Below are 21,765 nucleotides of genomic sequence, written 5' to 3'. Positions count from 1 at the left end.
ATTTTGTTCATATGAGAGCAGGAAAAAATTATTTAAATTATATTAAATAAACTTTCTTGAATGGTTAAAGACTCTCTCATATCCCGTGTAATACCGCTCTTTATACCGTACAAACAGACCTCAAGCGCAGCACCGTACAAAAGAGTTGTGGTGTTTACAGAGATTGAGTTGATAAAGTTGATTCAAACTTGTGACGTGTGCGTGTTCCACGTTGGCCCGGACGTGGCAGTCGGCAGTGCTCCTGTGTGGAAATCACGGTGAAAAAGCGGATCAGAGATAAAGCACCACAGTCTACGTGTGTGTTCCTGCTGCGGCTTGTGTCACTTCTACTCCCACAAAGTTAAACATCCACGGACAGTTATGGGGCTCACCATCTCGTCCATCTTCGGTCGGCTTTTTGGCAAAAAACAGATGAGGATTTTGATGGGTGAGTGCTAGCTTTAGATAGCGCTGTTAGCTAGTTGTTGATGAGCGTTCGTGGGAGAGCACTTCCCAGACTTCTAAAATTTGGGGGGAGAAAGAGGAGGAAAAGCACAAAGAAGAGACAATTATATTATAATAACTATTGTTGTTCTTAATATTTTGTTGTTTGAGAAAAGTAACAATTTTTTTGTCGTCGTGGGTTTTAATTTTTTATGTGTGTGGTTTAAAAGAAGTTCCGTAGTAAAGTCTGTTAAAAAGCATCATTTTAAAAGAAATTACGTTAAAATACTAAAAGAAAAATCTTATTGAAATGTTATTGTCATTGGCAAATGGGCACTTGAAAGAATAACAGTGCGACGATTAAAGCTGTAAATGTTTTAACTAAAAATGCTAACATACGTTGTTTGACGGTAACTCGTTACGGCGTTTTCACGTTGTTTAACTCGAGTAATTAAGCAATTATCTCCTGATGACGTTTATTTGCGCAAATGGCGTGACAGGGCACGATATTAGTCGACTTCTGGTGAGTGACTGGACTGGAGGAAGACGCTGTTACGCAATCAGTTCAATGTTCAGCACTGACTTGTATTCACTTTTAATATGAATGTTGACTTGTATTTAAACCACGTTGTTTCCCTGCAGTTGGATTGGATGCTGCGGGAAAAACGACCATCTTGTACAAACTGAAGCTGGGTGAAATTGTAACTACCATCCCAACCATCGGTGAGAGACTTTCCTTTAGTTTTCCTTTTACAACTTGAAGTTCAGTTATGGTTCTTTGATGGTTCCCTCCAGTGTTTAGCAGTGTTAAGAGCTTCTTCTTCTTCTTCTTCTTCTGTAAAGGTTTTAATGTGGAGACGGTAGAATTTAAAAATATCAGTTTCACCGTGTGGGACGTGGGTGGCCAGGACAAGATCAGGCCTCTCTGGAGGCATTACTTCCAGAACACACAGGTATGTAATATGACCGTCATGCAGTTTTGTGACAACTTTGGATTAATAGCCTAAAGGTAATTTAGCTCAGTTCAAGCTTATCAAATCTCAATAACAGTTGCTTTAAAGTGCTTTATAGTGGAAGGTAAAGCTCACACAGTGTTAGAGAGAAAACTCCTACAGTCAGGTAAGCCTCAAGAGGAGGCGCTAGGTAACAGCAGGAAGAAAAAACTCAGTCAGAAATACACTTGGTCAAGGAAGCCATCCAGTTGGAGGTGGAGTGAAAGAGAAAGTAAAAAGAAGTGTGTAAGTGAGACGGGCAGTACCGGAGGCAGTCTCCCAGCAGCCTGAGCCTATAGCAGCGCAATTAATGGATGCCCTAGGGCAGCGGTCCCCAACCCCCGGGCCTCGGACCGGTACCGGTCAGTGAGTCGTTTGGTACCGGGCCGCGAAAGTTGAGGCTCAGGTGTGAAATGTATGGTTTTCAGGGTTTTTATCGGTTTTCAGGGTTATTTTGTTATCGTTTTTATCGTTAACTCGGTTTTCCTGGGTCTTTTCACTTGTGTTATGAATAAATCTTCTTTTTTTCGGTACTGGTACTAGTTTTATTTTGTTGTATTTATCCGCGACACCTTAAAGGCCGGACCGGCCTTTAAGATTTATTCATAACACACGTGAAAAGACCAAGGAAAACCGAGTTAACAATAAAAATGATAACAAAATAATGCTGAAAACCGATAAAAACCCTGAAAACCATACATTTCACACCTGAGCCTCAACTCTCGCGGCCCGGTACCAAACGACTCACGGACCGGTACCGGTCCGAGGCCCGGGGGTTGGGGACCGCTGCCCTAGGGTCATTTGATCAGTACTATCTGTAAGCTTTATCAAAAAGGACAGTTTTAAATCTAATTTCAGTAGTAGAGAGGGTTTCTGTGTCTAAAATCCAAACTGTGAGCTGGTTCCACAGGAGAGGAGCTAAATAGCTAAAGGCTCCGCCTCCTACTTTACTTTAATTCCTTAATAGGGAGCCAATGAAGCCGATATGTGGGAAATATGAGCTCTCGTTCTTGTCCCTGTTAATACTTCTGTTAAAGCATTTTGTATTAGTTTGAGACTTTTCAGGGAACATTTAGAAAAACCAGATAATAATAAATTACAGCAGTTTAATTTATAAATAATAAAAGCACGAACTAGTTTTTAGCATTGCTCTGAGATGGGGTGTTTCTAATTTTAGTGCCGTTACATAGGTGAAAGAAAGCAGTCCTAGATATTTGTTTAATGGGCACATTGAAGGACACGTCCTGATCACAAACAACTCCCGAGATTCCTCGCAGTGTCCCTGGAGGCCAGGTTAATGGGATTCAAAGTAATCATCTGGTTGGATACAATGTTTCTGATGATTACATAATCTCATGTTTGGCATAACAATGTGTCATTGAGCAATAGTAGCAGTTGGCAGCTAAGAAATGCAAAAGAAACAAAAAAAACTAAATGATGGCAACGCAGCCATAATGTTTAAAGCATTTAAAGTATTTGTCAAAATACATAATGACTGGTTTTATTTTATGTGTCTTATATTTCTTGTAGTTTAAGTCATTGCAGTTTCACCAAAGCTGTATGAACATGTCTTTAGTTGTTATCTTGTGGCATGTTTGAGTTGATCTTAAAATCTACATACCAGTACACTGACCATATTTGCTTTTCATTAAATGACCAACATTAAATTCTAATGTAATCACTTCAACAACCTCTCTTGTTGTGCAGGGCCTCATCTTTGTAGTGGACAGCAATGACAGAGAAAGAGTGGCTGAATCAGCAGAAGAGCTGTCTAAGATGGTGAGTTCTTGGCTAAATAAGAAAAACAGTTTCATTCTGTGTAATTCTGTTCCCATCATGCTTTACAGGGACTCAAAACATAAACCTAGTCTTTACAGGATGTACTTGATCCTTAAATATTTGTCCCCTTTTTTGTTTTTTTTGTTTGTTTTTTACTGTTAGATGACTGTCCTCCTTACTGTAGGAGTCTGTTTGTAGTTTGAAGTGCTGATTGATTTGGCCGTGCCTTGGAGAAACATGGATTTCTCATCATATTTTTACTTCTTCTGAGCCATCCAGAAGCAAGTAGTGTCTACTTTCTAGTGTTGCCTCACTGTTACTGGCATAGCCCATGAAAATGAAAGATGTGAGTATATGTGTGCATAAGCCTGTCCCAAAGCCTGTCCCCATTTACATATTGAAAATGGATTGAGGTATGTAAAACTGTAAAGTTTTACAAAATAATCATAGAGTTTGTGGACAAATAGAGTTGTACTGTTTGAGATGAGCATGCAACAATATTTACGGTGTAGAGCCATGAACCCGTGGTCCCAAAATTGAAGCACGGAGGTGGTGGCATCATGATTTAAGATGACTTTGCTGCCTCGATAGGTCCCCGTAGTCAAAGAGAAAAATAACAGTCAAGTTTATCAGGACTTGAAACGACAGTAAAGTCGAATCATTGGTGCCACACAAAGATCTAAACTCAGTAGTTTCACCCCGTTTATTTTGCTATAACATGAAATCTTTAATCTGGTTTCTGCAGCTGCAAGAAGACGAGTTGAAAGATGCCGTTTTGCTGGTATTTGCAAACAAACAAGATCTTCCCAACGCCTTATCGGTCAGCGAGCTGACGGACAAACTTGGCCTTCATGCCCTTCGCAGCAAAACTGTAAGTAATTTGAGTAGAAAACAGTCTTTACACCAGAAAGAAAAAAACACACAAAAACAAAAAACAAGCACGTTTGGCGCTCTTTTTACAATCTCACATTATCTCACCCCCACAGTGGCACATTGAGTCTACCTGCGCTACCCAGGGAACTGGGCTATATGAAGGACTTGACTGGCTATCCCAAGAGTTGTCCAAGAACTGAGGAAGGACTGTTTGGATAGAAGAAAGAGACTAAACGCCACAAAATAGGACTGAAGGCACAGACATTCAGTCAAGAAACTTTCAAGCATTAGTGATCACACAAGGGATAAGGCTGGTGGAAAAAATTAATAACTCCTCTTTTTGATTGTGTTATCAGTTACATTATCTCTTGACCTAGTGTCTATTCTCTTTTTGTTCCTACTTATCACCACTTATCATTTCCATTTAATGCCTTGGCTCCTGTCTAGGCAGCATCTGCAGTAATCATTTCCTTGTACTTAGACTTTATCTTCCTCAACCATTTACTAGGAGGGATATGACAAAATAAAAAACTTTATTTAAAGACAATTTATAGGCCACAAACTGTGAATGTTAGACCCAGCCCTGTGGTTCACCTCTGTGTCCTTAATCTAATGGCAACTCATTTTTGAAAAGGCTTGTGCCTTTTAGTCTGAGGTGCAGGAGGATTGCAGTGATTTTGTTACTAGTGTGGAATCACATGTATCCACAAAGGAGCATCGTGCCTTCTGGTCCCTCTTTGCCTAAATCTGAGTAATCCTTTCTTTATCACATTGTTAGGTCATGCTCCCTCCTAATATGCTTTTGTCTCTCTATGCTTATAAAATTATGCAATAAGATGTGGTGGATTGCATGCTGGGGTGCAGCAAAACCAAAGTGAGGACAGATTTCTTTCTGCAACTTATCCTGTTTGAACATCTGCGAATTTGGCTCATTTGCCTTTTTTCACTTTGTTTTTATGAACCACAATGGAAAAAGAGGGAACTTAAGTTCTTTTATCTTGTGATCTTCTATCCTCCCGACAAAAAATCTTTTTACTAAAAGGAGGAAGGAAGCATCTTTTCAGTGTTGACACACCACCAGTGTCATTGCAACACAGTAAAGCAGCATGTGTTTTTTTTTCTTTGTTGCTTTTGTCTGTTTCTCAGCTGTTGTACTGTTTTACAAATACTGTGTTACATATCCCATACCTACCCATCAATTTATCTGGGTACATTCCAACTTGTGCTTTAAGATGTTGACACTTGTCAAAAATATTCTCTAACAATATTTTCCAAATAAAGTTAGTGTTTAAAGATATTTTTCAGACTCTGCTCATTGTTGACGACATTCGGTGTAATTTGTCAGTGTTTTTTCAGGGCAGGTCTTTCTTGGCTTTCAGGTTTGTTTCATCATCAGTCAACATCTTTTTATCAGGAACCAGGCTGAGCGGAAGTACCAGTATGTTTTGCGCTGTAACTTGGACAGACCTTGCAAACGGATCTCACCTTCTGCCTGTCTTTGCTTATATATTACTTGCTTTCAAGCCACCACATTTCCTAGCACGTCTTCCTTGGTGTTTGGGTATGACCTAAGGTCATCTGTACAGCGAACTGTACGGCTTCTGCATGTTGAAAATGGCCCTCAGGCAAGCAAGATTTTTTTTTTTTTTTTTTTTTTAAATTAATAAATTTTTTTTACTAATGTAACTAAAGAGTTAAAGGTGAGGAAGCGATTTGACTGTAAACTAACAAACTGAGCTGGAGGAAAATAGCTATCAATGCTTTGAGTAAAACATTCAGCCTACGTGACCTTGATGCAGTTTCCCTTCATTTTGACTGCTAGTGGTATAAGATGGTGACTTGGAGAGAAAAGCAGGATTAGTTATGTGGATTTCTTCTAAATGTTAGTAAATGGCAATTTCCTGAATAAGAGTGTCTGGTCTTTTGTAGCAGTTTGGATGGAAAATGTCAAAGCTAAGTGCCAGGCTGTCAGATGCAGGGATTCAAGTTGAAAGGACTGAATAATAGAGAAGTATAATGACATATGGTGCACTGGAAAGGGCATAAAGGGAGAGCAGCTCACTCACAGCATCTGCTTAAATTAATACCACTGTCAAGTAAAGAGGAAGGGTAAAAAGTGGACACGAAATGTTAAATGACTAGAATATAAAATTGCTTTCAAATAAAAGCTTCGTAATGTATCTCTGTTCCCCCAGCATGTCCTGTGCTGAGCAGGAGCAGATGTGTGAAATTTATCCAGCATATAGTAATCATTTTTTAAATGGGAGATGAGCCCTAATTGGGATAGAAAAAAGTTGTATTATCATCTTTTCATCATTACCATGTAGTTACTGTTGCAGCACTGCAGGGGGCGATAATGTCAAAGGGGAGTCAGTAGCTGCGACCAAATCCTCATTTAAGTTTGACAGTGTTTCTAGTAGATGTTGGCAGATGGCTTGAGCATGAAGTAAGGCTGCGGTTTAGGAAAGGCCTCAGAGAGGACTGGTGGCGGCTCCCGGGCTGGGCAGATCCCAGTGTACTAATGAGAAGTGAATTTATTGCACAAACAGCTTGTAGTGCAGGAGGTGGTCATATACAGACAGAGAACCAGGGGCACATATCGTCGTTTATCTCCAATTCACAGCAGTTTAGTGTGCAATAAGATTAAAATGTGTGGCAATTTTCTGCCATGAAGACTTTATAGTCAATCAATTTTCAATAAATCAGTTACCATAGTCGTCAGACTGATCTGGTGTGAGATGATCTGAGATCACCGTATAAGCACAACATTTACACAGTCTCTCTTTTGGTGCTTGTTACAGTTTCTCAGCATATCAAGTGGAGTAAAATCATGTATGACGCCAGGTGCTAAGTAATTAGGACATACACAGTGTTTATAGGTGAAGGTGTAAGGATATAATTGGCTTGCTACGATGCATGAGTGTCTGTTCTAATGTATTTATGACAGCTAATCAGGCTTAGTGGAGCTGGGTCATCACACAGTTTTGTGAGTGAGTGCAAGCGGTGTGCATCAAGACAGATGAGCCCATGTGTACTCTGCTTTGTTGATCAGTTTTTTTCTTCATATTTCTTAAAGCCTCATAGAAATACATTAAATGGGATTTAAACCATCACTTCTTAACATAAACAGAAAGGTAAGCATTACATTTAATTGCTGTTTATTACATATGAAGCTATATAAAAACAATATAGTTGGACTGTTCTTAAAGCAGAACACTTTCAGACATGAGATCCTTGCACAGTAAGTAAAATGACAGCTAAAAGTAATACAAATACTGTCAGACTGCAAGCTGCATGTTTGTCAGAGTTGAAGGACGAAGGAAGCTGCTATTTCTTCCAGGTGAGGCATCCTTCACAGATATAATACGTTAGCAAAAGCTGATTTGCAGGTTTTACATGTGCAGGATGATGCCGACGTTGACCCCTCACATACCGGTACCACAGCCCACCTATTCCCAGGCCAGGGAGAATCTGGTGAAAGCTATCCCACCCAAGCTCCTCTGTCTACTGGCCTGTGGAGGTAAAGATTGTCGCTACGAGGGACCAGAGTGCTGGAAGCTGAACCAGCAAGTTATTCGAGGCATTTTCTCCTCCTGGTGAGAGTGTTTGGCAATCTCACACATAATTTTGTGTTGCGCGTGTTTTCGCAAAACGGTAAGGAGTCCATGCTGACTGTGAACTTCTACTTGTCTCAGGGTAACAGATGACATAGTTGCCATGGCAAGACCATCAAGTTATCTAATTGAGAAGTACAACATCATAGATCAGTTTCAAAGGTAATCACTGGTCAGTATTGTCTGTGTAGTAAATTGATGCATGACGCCTGCAACCTTACAGTAATTACTGCAAAAAAGGAAGGACATAAAGCATCTTGTATCACTTTTTTACAACGACACTTGACAATCGTAGTAGTTTTAAAACTTCTGGAACTGTGGACACATAGCAAGTAACAAACAAAAAACCTTTGAGATGAACACCAAGTGTCTGCAGGTTTCCTCCAGTTTTTGACTTTATTTGCAGGTTAAACATCAGGTCGATCGTTAACATGCAGCTCCCAGGCGAGCATGCTCACTGTGGACCTCCTCTGGACCCTGAAAGTGGTTTCACCTACTCTCCTCAGATCTTCATGGACAATGACAGTGAGATCTTAAAACACTGAAAGCAAAGCATATTTATTTTCAATACAGAAAACAGTTTATTTTGTGTGCAAACATTATGCTGACGGCTTTAATGCTCTTTCCTTCAGCTCACTATTCTTATGTACATATGTTTATGTGCAGTTTACTTTTACAACTTTGGGATGCCAGATTTTGGAGTGTCATCTCTTGTTGGGTTAATTGACGCAGTGAAGGTTATTGCCTTTGCGGTGAGGGAAGGAAGAGTGGCCGTGCACTGTCATGCAGGCCTGGGGAGGACAGGTAGGGTTAAAAATATATTCCATGTAAGTAAGTATTGCATGTTGCAGATTGGCCACATATAATGCTCTTGCTGTGTTCCTGATCGCCAGGTGTCCTGATAGCTTGCTACTTAATCTACACCTTGCGCATCAGCCCGAGTGAGGCCGTCCACTTTGTGCGGATTAAACGACCTCGCTCTATCCAAACCCGGGCACAGATAAGCAAGGTGTTTGATTTTGCTCGCCTGCTTAGCACACAGCTGGTTCAATACCCAGACCTTAGCCTGAGACATGGAGCCCCTTTCACCCTGCAGCACTATCTAAACCGACAAGCACTCCTACTGCACGGCAAGGAGGCTCGCAATCTCAGACAAACACCAAAGGTCTGGATTTTGTCATCATAATACATTAATCCTGTGTCATGAAATGCCTGGATTGTAGAGCAATTAACCTTCTCCTCTTTTCTGACTTCCACTTGATTAGGTGGTGTACCTCCTGTGTGTGCGTCTCTCCTGCTTGGCTCTGGGTCTTCCTTCACCTCCAGAGGTCTATACTGAACTGGACAAGAGGTCCGCACTTAGGGTCCTGAGCAGCACTGTGAGAGAGACTCTGGTGTCCAAGCAGTACTTGCCCTTGCTGAGAGAAGGTCATAGAAGCTCGTGGGCAGGTTCGGGGTCAATGTCCTCATGGGATGACCCGTTAGGATTCTTGGAGAGGAAGAGGGAGGTACTAATGGACAAACGCAGCTACAGTGACTCTGATCTCAGCAAGATCAAGGTAAATGAGGTCAAATTTTAAAATTGTGCACACAGAATTATTCAAATTCTTGAATAATAATGTAAAATGGGTCTGGTTATAAAGGATTTGTCCCCCTTTGTTGCGTTTTGTACTGAAGGGATCGGAGCTGAATCCATACTGCACCACAGCTCTTGGAGATGAGAACCACTGGTGTTTGCCGGAACGTATGCGAACTGATCTCAGACCAGTTAGTCCAGTTTTTGGTGGGCTTTCATCAGGCTACCAAACCACCAAAAAGGAAACTCATATACTCAATATTCCAGTGTCCAGCATGAGAACAAACAGCAGCTGTGCTAAGCAGTCAAAGTGCAAGGCTAAAAAGGCTCTACCCAAATACAGTTCCAATGTGGAGGTAACCTTACATTTATTTTTAAAAATGGTAACAGTAAAGAAAGCTTTGCTGTGGATGTGTTCTAACCAATGTCACATGCAGCTGTGCAGAAATCCACATAACCTAGGCCCGACCTCGACGGCTCGTCCTGTAGCTAAAGCAATGTCAGAGCAGGGTCCTCCAGGAGAAACAGTTCTGCAAAGGTCGGCTCTGCTGCAGGTAAAACGAACAAACAAGTAATTATTGTTATGAATCAGAACATATCAGTGAATTAATACTACCACTCACTTTTTCTATAGGAGGAACTGAATAGTAGTGAGTGTGGCTGGGCTCTGCTGGTCACTGAATCAGATCCTCATGTTCTCTGCTGTCTCTTGTGGACCTGGCTGGAGAAGCTGAGGGTTAGTGGCATCACACAAGGGATTTCTGATTAAGCACCCTGTACTGCAGTAAACATTTGTCTCTCACTTTTATTGGTTTTCTCCAATCTCATTCAGGACCCTGTCCTCAGTGCCGAGGACATAGAAAGACTGAGTATTAGAGCAAGCAACAGGAATCCTCTCAGTGTGCTCAAGAAAGTAAGCAAACAATCTCCTGGGCTTTCTTACTAAGCATTTATACATTTATACGTAGATCTCCTTAGATGCAAGATGTTATTTGGGATATTACATTGTTACAGCCACAGAGACACACCATTTACTGTCTGCTGAGCTGCGTGAGCACAGTCACCAGCCTTTGTCCACACAGAGAGGAGGCAGTGCTTCACCGCCTGATACGGGCACTTACAAGGGTAAGACAGAGTGGAAGTTCAATGAGTAAATCATGTTGCATTTGTTCTAAATATGAAAACTTTTTTTCAAGTGTTATAATTTTCCTTTTTTTTAAATAAACACACATATATACATGTATCTTACAGCGCTCCCAAGAGGAAATGGAAAGCCTTGCACCTCTAATGAAAGTCATGAAGGCCACTTTGAGAGAAACCTTCCACAACTACAGATACTTCACTAGAGCCTGCAGCACCAATGCTACACTTTGAAGACAAGAGTTTATACAGAAACAAAAACTGATACTGCATATTGTTGTTGTTGGGGTTTCCCCCCCCCCCACAGAGACATTTTGACAAATCAGAGGAAAAAAAATTGAGGTGCAAGCACTTAAATAAATGATTGCTTAATTCTGTCTAATTACTTTAGTTGTAGGATCCTGTAAGTGTTTGCCATCACACTGAGATGCCACTTTTTTCCCTAATTCCAAATATGACAAAATAGAGCACCCACTGTGAAAAATGCCCTTTACAGTTTGGTTTTTGGAGTGCATTTAAAGCAGAATTTGATATATAAAGACCAACCTCCCCCTTCATGTCTCATATTTATCTTCCCTTTTTTAAAATATCCCTATTTCACAATAAATGTGGGCCTAACAAAATTGCTAATAACCTATACTGATTTAGATGTAAGAAATAAAGTATCACCTACACAATCTAACGAGAACTATTACCTGCTCTACTCTTTCAGTCTAAGCCGTGTTAATGTGCTTCAATTGTAACTGTCCCCTCTGGCACTAAAATATTTTGTTTATGATGTGTCCTGCTTACACTGTTACACACTTCACAGGGGACAATGAAAATGTGCCAATGTCTATAAATTAAGCCTAAGATATTTCCAGTAGAGGGCATTAAGATTAAGTCATATATTTGTTTGTTTCCGTGGATTAAGATGATTTGAAGTATTTGAAACAGTTACCAGGCAAAGAGTAAAAACTACATCTGTGCCATGGACCAGTCCTGCATAGAGTGCTAGAAAAGTGGTTAAACTTGAAATAAAGTTAGAATTAAAAAACAAACATTTAATGAGTTTAGCACTGAATAGTATATCAGGTCCTGTCATTAGTTCTAAGAGGTTAAATCCAAGCAGTGTGCCCACAGTGTGACCCTGTAGCAGAACAGCATTTCATACCTAATAAATCATTTACAACATCTGCATAATGTATTGCATGTATATACTTCTTGCATGTCTCTGGTTAAATGTGAGTGAGTCAGATATTATACCAGGGAGCCAAGACACCCCAACAGAGCTGACTAGAAACCTTTCCCTTTTTTTCATTGTTATTATTAGTAGTATTTTTTTATCGGTCAAACTGGTTAAAGAACATTATATCCAACACATATTAAGAATAAATGTCAGAGAGTCATTGCCATGGAAACGTTGTCATAGTGAAGTTGACAACCATTAAACAATCTGTGTTTGGGTCCAGCGCACATGCTCATTTCTGTGGAAAAAGCCTGTCACGGACTCTAAGCAGGATCGGGATTTTGTGAGGTAAAAATCACGAATCTGTTTACTTTATTTCACCAACTGAATAAAACTGAAAGCAGTCAGTGATTCGTTAGTTTGGAACGCAAACGGTAGAAACAGTTTTTCTTTATTTGTTTTTTTGGTGAAAGATTTACAGCTTTTTCTGTTAAAAACATAATCAACCAGGCCTCCGTCAAACAAAAGTCAAGCGTAAGTAAAGCCATGTATGATTCATGAACTTAGCTCGATGCTTTATATAACTCATTAACATGGCTAGCGCTTGTTTTCACAGGTGAGCGCCAAGCTGTTTTATAATTATTGATCACTTATGCTCAATCAGTGCGAGTTAGCAAATGACTAACGTTTCTTTCTGGCGTTAGTGTTGTTATTCATATGACATATGAAATGAGTTATGGTTGTCATTGTTATTATTGTTCCAAATCTGTTGCCATGATTAGCACCGTGGTGTTGCTGTTCCAGGTGAAGCCACACTCGTGTTACTACTGAGCCACTCAGAAAGGTGCAGGATTTGAAAGAACTTTGAGTTGGCAAACGCTTAAAGAGCCTTCATCGATAGTAATGCACTTTCATGACATGGCAAATCTGCTAAATCAAACATGTGGACCTACCTGCTGTGGTTAATAAGGGATCAGCTGAATATATATATATATACCACAGAAGGATGAGTGATTTTATCTTTTTTTTCTTTCTTTCTTTCTTTTTTAATGTGCAAACCCCCCTTAGTCATTTTATTTTTTTTCCATGACTTTCTCTGTCAAGGTAATGATGAAGGCTGATCCCTGGGTTGGCACCTGGAGGCCCCACAAGCCAAGAGGTCCTATAGCTGCCCTCTATGGTAGCCCGGGGCCCAAGTATGCACTGCCTGGACTCACAGGTAGTGTTAGAGAATTTTTTTTTTGTTATCAGCACAATTATTATTAGTAGTAGTAGCAGTAGTATTCAATAAGGGTGTGTTCTTCTTCTATGATAAAGGTGTGTCTCAGCACGACCCTACCAAATGCAAAGCCCCAATGTTCAGCTTTGGGATGCGTCATAAGGAGGTCAATAATAACGTTTCCCCTGGGCCAAGATACCTGATTCCCACCAACATGACCAGAGAGGGCCTGAGCAGCATGCCTTCATTTTCACTCCACAGCCGTCCAAAGGAGCCCAAGTTCTTCGAGCCTCCTGGACCAGGTCAGCAGAACTCCTAACACATTAAACGCATATGAAGATGCTTTACTCCTGGTCTCAGTGTCTTTATACAAATTTCTTTGTTGCTGTCAGGTCAATATTCCCCAGAGCACTCAGCAAAGTGGATCTACCGCGCTGCGCCTGCTTATTCACTGTTAGCCAGGCACAAGGAATTAGGTGGCAACAAAACACCAGGTAAAATATGTATTTGTTGTTTTGTATTTGTACTATGAATAAAAAAGTTTCATAGTACAAAATCTGTAAGCTTTATCTCTTGCTCCTACTGCAGGTCCTGCAACCTATTCCCTGCCTCCCATGATAGGGAACACTGCGGTTGCATCTTCTGCTCCCTGCTTCTCATTACGTGGCCGCAACAAAATCGGAACCTTCTATGATGACCAAAGCAAGGTGCAGAGTTATATATGTAACATGTCTTTTAAGAGTTATATTTCCCTGAAAAATTTTGTCATTTTTTAATGAATTTATATTATTGGGAGGTTTTAGTTTCTTTGTGTGACCTTTGACTTCTCATGGACATCAGTTCCAGTAGTTTCCCACTGTACTCCTGTTTACAGATTAAACCTGTGTATAAACTTTACATCTTGTCTTTTTAGTGTAAAGTGTTTGTTTTTGGCTGAGTTTGTATTAGTTTGCTGTAAACAATTTTTATGTCTTCTAAGTAATATTTATTGAATTAATACAGGTTAATATTGGTGGTAGTTATGAGGATTTGGTGTTAATATAATCATTAAAAATAGAGTTTACACATCACTCTATGTAGTCCTCTAAAAAACTAAGTAAGCCCCATGGTTCGATAGCTTGTAGAGCCTTCATCAGCAATAACGTGAAGCAACATGGAGTAATCTCTCCCTGTATAACGTTTCTCTGACATGATTGTGGAGGTATTTTATCTCAGTCTTCTTTACAATATTGCTTCAGTTCATAGAAGTCTGCAGGCATTCCTTTATGCACAGCTCTTTTAAAGCCCCTTTAAGGCATTTGTGCTGATACGCTGTTTTGTTTTCTCCAAATGTGGTGCTGTGCGGTATGGACGAACATCTCCAACACTGGTCTTTGTTGTCTGTTAAGAATTGTTCTGGAAGTCTTGTGGTTTGATCCAATGCAAAATTACACATGAAAACCATGCTGCCACGTTTTTTTTTAATAGAGAAGACTATTTCTTTTGGCAACACTTCCAAACAAGCTGTGCTTATTCCTTTGTTCTCTAATTCTACTGTCATGAACTTTTTCATTTAACCTGCTAACTGAGGCCTGAAATGTCTGTTTTTGTAGAGGTGCTCAGACTGGCCTGTGAAAAACTTTTTCATGTGACTAGTAAAAACAGTGTTTAACAGTTGTAATGGTTATACATGGTTATATAATGCATTTCATTGCAAATTTCACTTCCATTAAAATTTATCTAAATCATTGTAGCTATTATATATAGCTATTACACCTCTCCCCCAACAGGACCACTAGCTGACTGATAAGGTGTGTGCCATCACATTAAATTTCATTACTCAAATTCCAAAAATATATACAAAGCACATATAAAAACCTGCACAGAAATTGCATTGCATCATGATTATATATTAACAAATTTTCTATTTTATCTCATTTACTGATCTACTTTTGAAATGGCTCATAAGTGAAATTTGCTAAGACAAGTTAAGATGAGAAGGGAGAAACACCCTTCAACCATCTTGTGGTTGTTGATATTGTGTAGTTTGTCAACTAGAGGGCACTTTGTAACTTACCTGTTGGCAACAGGTGTTTGCAAATCCACAAATACAACAACCAGCTGATCCAAGCAGCTATAGGCAGATTGTAAATGAGTAACCTACAGCTTGTTGGAGCAGAGAACAAGTTTATTTTTAAACTGCACTGTCATATTATCTAAGTAAGGACTCATAAGTGATGATACGCAACAAATGCTAGGAAAATCTGTTTATGTTCCATGTGTCTGACAGAAAAAAAATAAATTGCCAAATATTGGTATCTTAAAAATCCTCCATCAGGCTCTATTCCCTATGTATATGAAACAAAACCATAACCACAACACAGACTGTAGCAGGACAGTGTGAGGCCAGACTGGTTACATACAGGTATAAAAGTTACTCAAGCAAACCCTAAAAAGCTGAAACCAAACCAAAACAAAAAAAACCCCTAGCAACTGTGGTTTACTGTTGTTGTCTATACTTTTGTTTCTCTTGGCCGCAGACTCCTGGCCCTGCTGCCTATAAAGTTGTGGACCCCAGTATTTATGGGCAGAAGCCTCCTCAATTCAGCATGACAGGCCGCAACTTCACTCCCGGTGAAACCACAGCGAAACCAGGACCAGGAGCATACAACCCTGAGCAAGTAAGAAACCTGATCATGTCGTGTTCTTATTATCCTAAATGCTCCACAAATATGAACATTTTTTATTCATCAAGATTTTTCCTTCCTAGGTAAACCTCACAAAAACCAAAGCCCCGAGCTTTACCTTTGGATTGCGTCATTCTGAGTACATCCTACCAGCTCCTGGGAATGTTATGGAATAGTGTCCTCTGTCATCTCTTAATTTAACTGGAAATGACCACAGAAGTTTTTCAATAAAGCATAAAATACAAACTGCTCAGCGCAACAGTGAGATTGTATTTTGATGCCAAAGAATTTAGGCCAGATTTCTCCATTTGTCATATTTGAGGTCAGTTAAGGAAAAAATACTTTAAGAAATTGCTCGTCTTTTTACAGAATAAGATAAATTTACTGTTTCTGTCTTATGTCTCAACTTTGTGGAATTTCCAGGTTACGGTTTAGCCTTTTGCACAGAGTTTATAGCAGAACCTCTGCAATCCCAATTCCTGAGTTAGCCATTTGGTATTTTGCAAAGTGCCACTTTAATGTGCATCCAACTTTCATACCAGGCTGTATGATACATACAAACTACATGATCAGTGATATTTTGCTTTTGCTATTTATATTATCCACAGAGCCACTAAATTGTTAAAGTCAGCCGATACAGAAGATTTAATACCTGTAGACATAGCCTATGTGCAAGAATAATGTTATTTTGCTTTTATATTTGGCCAAATACTAGCAGCTTATGAAGCAGATTGTTGGCTTTATGTGAAAAGAAAAAAAGTGTGTGAAACTGCCTAATAGAGCTGTGAAAAGGGTTTTCAGAGAACTCCATGCAATCCTGTGAAAACCTAAGTACACGCTTACACTAGTACACTCTGTGATGGGTTATAAGGACATTTCCAAACAATTTAATTCTACAGTGAGAAAAACTATTCAAGGCAGTTGCCAGATATTTGTCTTTGTAGGAATGTATTTCCCAGCAAAATCAACCCAAAGTTAGACATTGCAATGCTCAGACAAACTGCAAAGAAATCCAAGCACTACATCTCAGACTCTACAGGCCTGAGTTATATCATGTTTAAAGTTTATGGCACCACAATCCAAAAAAGGCTGAACAAGCATGGCTTCACTGAAGCCCCCTTTTCTCTAAAAAGAGCACTGCAGCAAAGCTTAGTTTTGCATCTCAACGAACCACAAGACTCCTGGAAATATCTTCTTTGGACAGAGAAGACCAAAGTTCACAGCACCACATTTAAAGAAAACTAAAGAGAGCATATCAGTACAAACACCTCATACCAACAGTCAAACACAGTGGTGGAGGAGTGATGATGTTGGCTGGTTTTGGAGCCACAGGACTTGGGGACTTTGCATCTTGGGCATCTTTCCTAGGTTTTGTTGTATAGCAAAGTTTTGTAGAATCAAATGTGATGCCATCTGTCCTATGAATTAAGCATGGCCAAAACTGGGTCACTGATTACTTCAAATTATTGCTGCTAAAGCTGGTTAGAGGCAACCAAATCAGTACTGTAGTTACACTGTTTTTTCATTCCAAATATGACAAGATAGAGTACCCACTGTGAAACATGCCCAACAAAATGGCTAATAACCCCTACTACAGGGTGGGCCATTTATATGGATACACCGTAATGACATGGGAATGGTTGGTGATATTAAAGTCCTCAAGCTCATGAAAGAATAAAGTTACGTTGAAACCAAGCACACCATTGTTTTTCTTGTGACATCACCAATAAGTTTGATGTGTCACATGGCCCTCTTCCTATTGAAAAAACAAAAGTTGTATCCAAGATGGCCGACTTCTAAATGGCCACCATGGTCACATGGTCCTTGAGGAGTTTGCCCCCTCACATATACTAATGTGCCACAAACAGGACTTTAATATCACCAACCATAACCTTGTTATTACGGTGTATCCATATAAATGGCCCACCCTGTATTTTAGATGTAATTTAATGATTTTTAGTGTGCTTATTGTTTCACACACTGCTTCTGCATTTGACCTTTCCTTCTATAAACAAATGGACCCAGTACTAGGACCTGGTAAAAAAAAAAAAAAAAGTAGCCATTTTTTTAATATGTATGTAAAACCTTTTAAGAACCTATGCTTCCAGAAAAAGTCAAAATAGAATTCATGTGTTTCATAGTTTGGTCATATATTTCTCCCCCTCTTACATGCTACAACTGTCAGCGATATTGGCATATAGCAGCACTCTACAGAGGACAGTAAAGGTGTACTAGGTGTGTGGATAAACATAGGTATGAGAAATATTGGGCCAGATACATTTTTTAGTGTTGGAGGAAAGCACATGGTGATATATGAGGAATGTGAAGCTAGGAAGAAGACCACTGAGGTTGTGCAGGTTAAAGCGGGTAACAACATAAGCTATGCCGAGGCTGTTAAAAGGTGCAAAAACAGAAAGGAAAAACGGAGATAGGAAGACTTCAACAGATGTCATCACCAGGTTTGACTCAATTACACAGAACAGATACTGAAAGCACAGTGGAAAAGATATTCATTGCATATGTAGTCAACTGTGCTGATCAAGTAAAATACAAGACAGAAAAAATCTAAATGGTTGTGAGGGGAGCACAATCATTTATGAGAGGGATTTCATGGGAACATATACACAAAAGACCAGGGAAGATGGGAAGCCAGGAACATCACAAGAGAAGATAATACGATTATGTTGCAATAGAATTCCAGAAGTTTATTAGAAAATGGACAAGAGTTTAAAGGATTCATAAAATTCTTTTTAATAAGACACCTGATATCATTTGCATCCAGGAAACATGGCTCACACCAAATTTAGATTTTGTAATCAAAGGATATAGCAGTGTAGGTAGAGATAGGAAAGAAAGTAAAGGAGGAGGATGTGTAATTTTTGTAGAACAAGGTATTCAGTATAGAGTTCTAGCAATAGGTATGCAGTTGAAATATATTGTAATTGAAACATGGACAAAGAAAGGAAGTATTAAAGTTGTTAATTTTTGCAATCCATATAAAAGGCTGTCATTATATTTTATGGAAGAAATGGATACGTACATAGAAGGAAAAGTGGAATGGTGTGGAGACTTTAATGCTCACGGCACAGCATGAGGTAATTACAGGGAGTGCAGAATTATTAGGCAAATGAGTATTTTGTCCACATCATCCTCTTCATGCATGTTGTCTTACTCCAAGCTGTATAGGCTCGAAAGCCTGCTACCAATTAAGCATATTAGGTGATGTGCATCTCTGTAATGAGAAGGGGTGTGGTCTAATGACATCAACACCCTATATCAGGTGTGCATAATTATTAGGCAACGTCCTTTCCTTTGGCAAAATGGGTCAAAAGAAGGACTTGACAGGCACAGAAAAGTCAAAAATAGTGAGATATCTTGCAGAGGGATGCAGCAGTCTCAAAATTGCAAAGCTTCTGAAGCGTGATCATCGAACAATCAAGCGTTTCATTCAAAATAGTCAACAGGGTCGCAAGAACCGTGTGGAAAAACCAAGGCGCAAAATAACTGCCCATGAACTGAGAAAAGTCAAACGTGCAGCTGCCAAGATGCCACTTGCCACCAGTTTGGCCATATTTCAGAGCTGCAACATCACTGGAGTGCCCAAAAGCACAAGGTGTGCAATACTCAGAGACATGGCCAAGGTAAGAAAGGCTGAAAGACGACCACCACTGAACAAGACACACAAGCTGAAACGTCAAGACTGGTTTTTCTAAGGTTTTATGGACTGATGAAATGAGAGTGAGTCTTGATGGGCCAGATGGATGGGCCCGTGGCTGGATTGGTAAAGGGCAGAGAGCTCCAGTCCGACTCAGACGCCAGCAAGGTGGAGGTGGAGTACTGGTTTGGGCTGGTATCATCAAAGATGAGCTTGTGGGGCCTTTTCGGGTTGAGGATGGAGTCAAGCTCAACTCCCAGTCCTACTGCCAGTTCCTGGAAGACACCTTCTTCAAGCAGTGGTACAGGAAGAAGTCTGCATCCTTCAAGAAAAACACGATTTTCATGCAGGACAATGCTCCATCACACGGGTCCAAGTACACCACAGCGTGGCTGGCAAGAAAGGGTATAAAAGAAGAAAAACTAATGACATGGCCACCTTGTTCACCTGATCTGAACCCCATTGAGAACCTGTGGTCCATCATCAAATGTGAGATTTACAAGGAGGGAAAACAGTACACCTCTCTGAACAGTGTCTGGGAGGCTGTGGTTGCTGCTGCACGCAATGTTGATGGTGAACCGATCAAAACACTGACAGAATCCATGGATGGCAGGCTTTTGAGTGTCCTTGCAAAGAAAGGTGGCTATATTGGTCGCTGCTTTGTTTTTGTTTTGTTTTTGAATGTCAGAAATGTATATTTGTGAATGTGGAGATGTTATATTGGTTTCACTGGTAAAAATAAATAATTGAAATGGGTATATATTTGTTTTTTGTTAAGTTGCCTAATAATTATGCACAGTAATAGTCACCTGCACACACAGATATCCCCCTAAAATAGCTAAAACTAAAAACAAACTACAAACTACTTCCAAAAACATTCAGCTTTGATATTAATGAGTTTTTTGGGTTCATTGAGAACATGGTTGTTGTTCAATAATAAAATTATTCCTCAAAAATACAACTTGCCTAATAATTCTGCACTCCCTGTATAATAATGAGAATGGAAATGTAACTGAGGAACTCACGGAAAACAAAAAGTATGTATGTTTGAATGATTGAAGTGGAACAAGAGTGAATGCAAGAGCGGGTACAGAAGAAGTAATTGATCTCACTTTGGTTTCAGAGTCACTAGCAGGCATTAGTAGATGGAAAGTAATTAGAGATAACACAATAGGTAGTGATCACGATCCTATAATGACAGAAATAAGTTTGAATGTGGAAGAGTATGGAATGGGAGCAGTAGAGATGTGTTTCAGTAGCACTGATTGGGAATCGTTTAGGCTCATAAGTGAACAGGAGTTACAAAAAGTTGATTTAAGTGTTGGTGTTGATGATTTTAATTTATCTGTGTGTTGTGCCATTTTATAAATCAGCAGCAAATTGATTTATAAAGGAGAAAGGAGGTAAGACCAAGAAGAAGACTACCGTGGTGGACAAAGAAATGTGATGAAGCAATTAAGGCTCGAAATAAAGCTTTCAAAATGTTGAAAAGAAATTGTAACGCTCAGAACCTTATTGAGTATAAAAGGTTACAGGGTAATTTGAGAAGAGTTGTAAAAAATGCAAAGAGAGATTTGTGGAGGAATTTCTGTAATTCAGCAGGAAGACAGACTAAAATAAATCAGGAATGGTCAATGATAAGGGAAATGATTGGGATTAAAAGAGATTATAGGTATCCAATCCTGAGTGATGGAGATATAACAGCAATTAGAAATGAGAAGGCTAATATTATGGCAAAATCATTTGCTAAAATTCATAGTTCAGACAAAATCGATGGAAAGGAAAAGAAGAAAAGGACAGACATTGGCAGAGAATGGATAATTATTAAGACAAGAGGGAGATACTAATGATTTACTAAATATATAATTAACACAAACAGAATTGAACAGGGCTCCTTGTTAGGAGAAAGAGGTAAAGAAGTCAAAGAGTTTTGGGTGGACAGCAACCCAGAAAGCAATAGAAATTCAAAAAGATCAAATTAATATAAGCCCAGTAGTCCCATTACCAGTAGCACCACTACTTTCAGACTCTAGTTCATCATTGGCCTGCTTGGATAACAGTCCTTCAGAAGCCTGACCAGACAAACTGCTGTTTTCTACAGTCATTGGATGGGAGTGATTGCTAAATTTGTCTGGATACCAGCACATTATTTTATTGTCAATGAGGTGGCAGATAAAATTGCAACGCAGGCTGCTAAAGGAGATCAAGTCGGTTTACATAGCAGTATTAGCAAAACTGAAATGAGGAGCACGATAAAACAGAAAATGAGGGAAAGATGGCAAAAGTGGTGTGAGGAGGAGAGGACGGGGAGATAGTTTTATTCTATTCAAAGGAAAACCAGAAGAGAAGAGACAATAATATCTCGAATCAGATTTGGACACACTGGATTAAACAGTTCACTATTCATTATAGGGAAACATGAAATGGGGAAATTTAGTCGCTGTGGAATAAGTGAAACCATTCAACATTTTCTGTTGCATTGTCAAAAAATATCAGGAAGAAATTTATTCATTTTCATTATTTGGTATGAGCGGATTCTGGTCCACACTCCAAACCAGTTGGTGGCGGTAATGCACCACATCGTTGTTTGTGAACCTCCAAAAACTCCTTAGTAGAAGAAGAAGAAGAAGAAGAAGAAGAAGAAGAAGAGGCGAATGACT

The 21,765-nt window shown here is 39.5% G+C and overlaps 3 protein-coding genes across 4 annotated transcripts; all 3 read left to right on the top strand.

Moving 5' to 3' along the window:
* Positions 1–207: 207 nt before the first annotated feature.
* Positions 208–5,364, top strand: LOC146569570 (ADP-ribosylation factor 5-like). The gene is made up of 6 exons (XM_085281943.1): positions 208–427; positions 1,066–1,146; positions 1,267–1,376; positions 3,123–3,194; positions 3,940–4,065; positions 4,181–5,364. The coding sequence occupies exons 1-6, from the start codon at positions 361–363 to the stop codon at positions 4,265–4,267; spliced, it is 543 nt and encodes a 180-aa protein (XP_085138069.1). The 5' UTR covers positions 208–360; the 3' UTR covers positions 4,268–5,364.
* Positions 5,365–7,042: 1,678 nt separating this feature from the next.
* On the top strand, positions 7,043–11,588 carry LOC146569569 (protein tyrosine phosphatase domain-containing protein 1). Its single transcript, XM_085281940.1, has 13 exons — positions 7,043–7,201; positions 7,472–7,663; positions 7,763–7,843; positions 8,088–8,206; positions 8,348–8,485; positions 8,575–8,846; positions 8,947–9,240; positions 9,359–9,613; positions 9,695–9,811; positions 9,892–9,993; positions 10,090–10,170; positions 10,272–10,382; positions 10,509–11,588. The coding sequence occupies exons 2-13, from the start codon at positions 7,473–7,475 to the stop codon at positions 10,629–10,631; spliced, it is 1,884 nt and encodes a 627-aa protein (XP_085138066.1). The 5' UTR covers positions 7,043–7,201; position 7,472; the 3' UTR covers positions 10,632–11,588.
* A 198-nt stretch (positions 11,589–11,786) lies between these two features.
* On the top strand, positions 11,787–15,696 carry cimap1b (ciliary microtubule associated protein 1B). 2 transcript variants are annotated; one of them, XM_085281941.1, is made up of 7 exons: positions 11,787–11,913; positions 12,670–12,784; positions 12,883–13,086; positions 13,177–13,278; positions 13,373–13,491; positions 15,304–15,444; positions 15,534–15,696. In XM_085281941.1, exons 2-7 carry the CDS (start codon positions 12,673–12,675, stop codon positions 15,624–15,626), a joined length of 771 nt encoding a protein of 256 aa, XP_085138067.1. In that variant the 5' UTR covers positions 11,787–11,913; positions 12,670–12,672; the 3' UTR covers positions 15,627–15,696. The 2 variants fall into 2 exon arrangements, with proteins under 2 accessions (XP_085138067.1, XP_085138068.1); XM_085281942.1 differs by lacking the exon at positions 11,787–11,913 and adding an exon at positions 11,951–12,099.
* The last annotated feature ends 6,069 nt before the right edge of the window (positions 15,697–21,765 follow it).

The sequence above is a fragment of the Mchenga conophoros genome, linkage group LG7, assembly GCF_057382185.1.
Source record: "Mchenga conophoros isolate Kocher_MC1m ecotype Shallow Benthic linkage group LG7, M_conophoros_male_GT1.1, whole genome shotgun sequence".
In the NCBI taxonomy this organism is placed as follows: domain Eukaryota; kingdom Metazoa; phylum Chordata; class Actinopteri; order Cichliformes; family Cichlidae; genus Mchenga; species Mchenga conophoros.
This window is presented reverse-complemented; position numbering and strand designations above follow the sequence as displayed.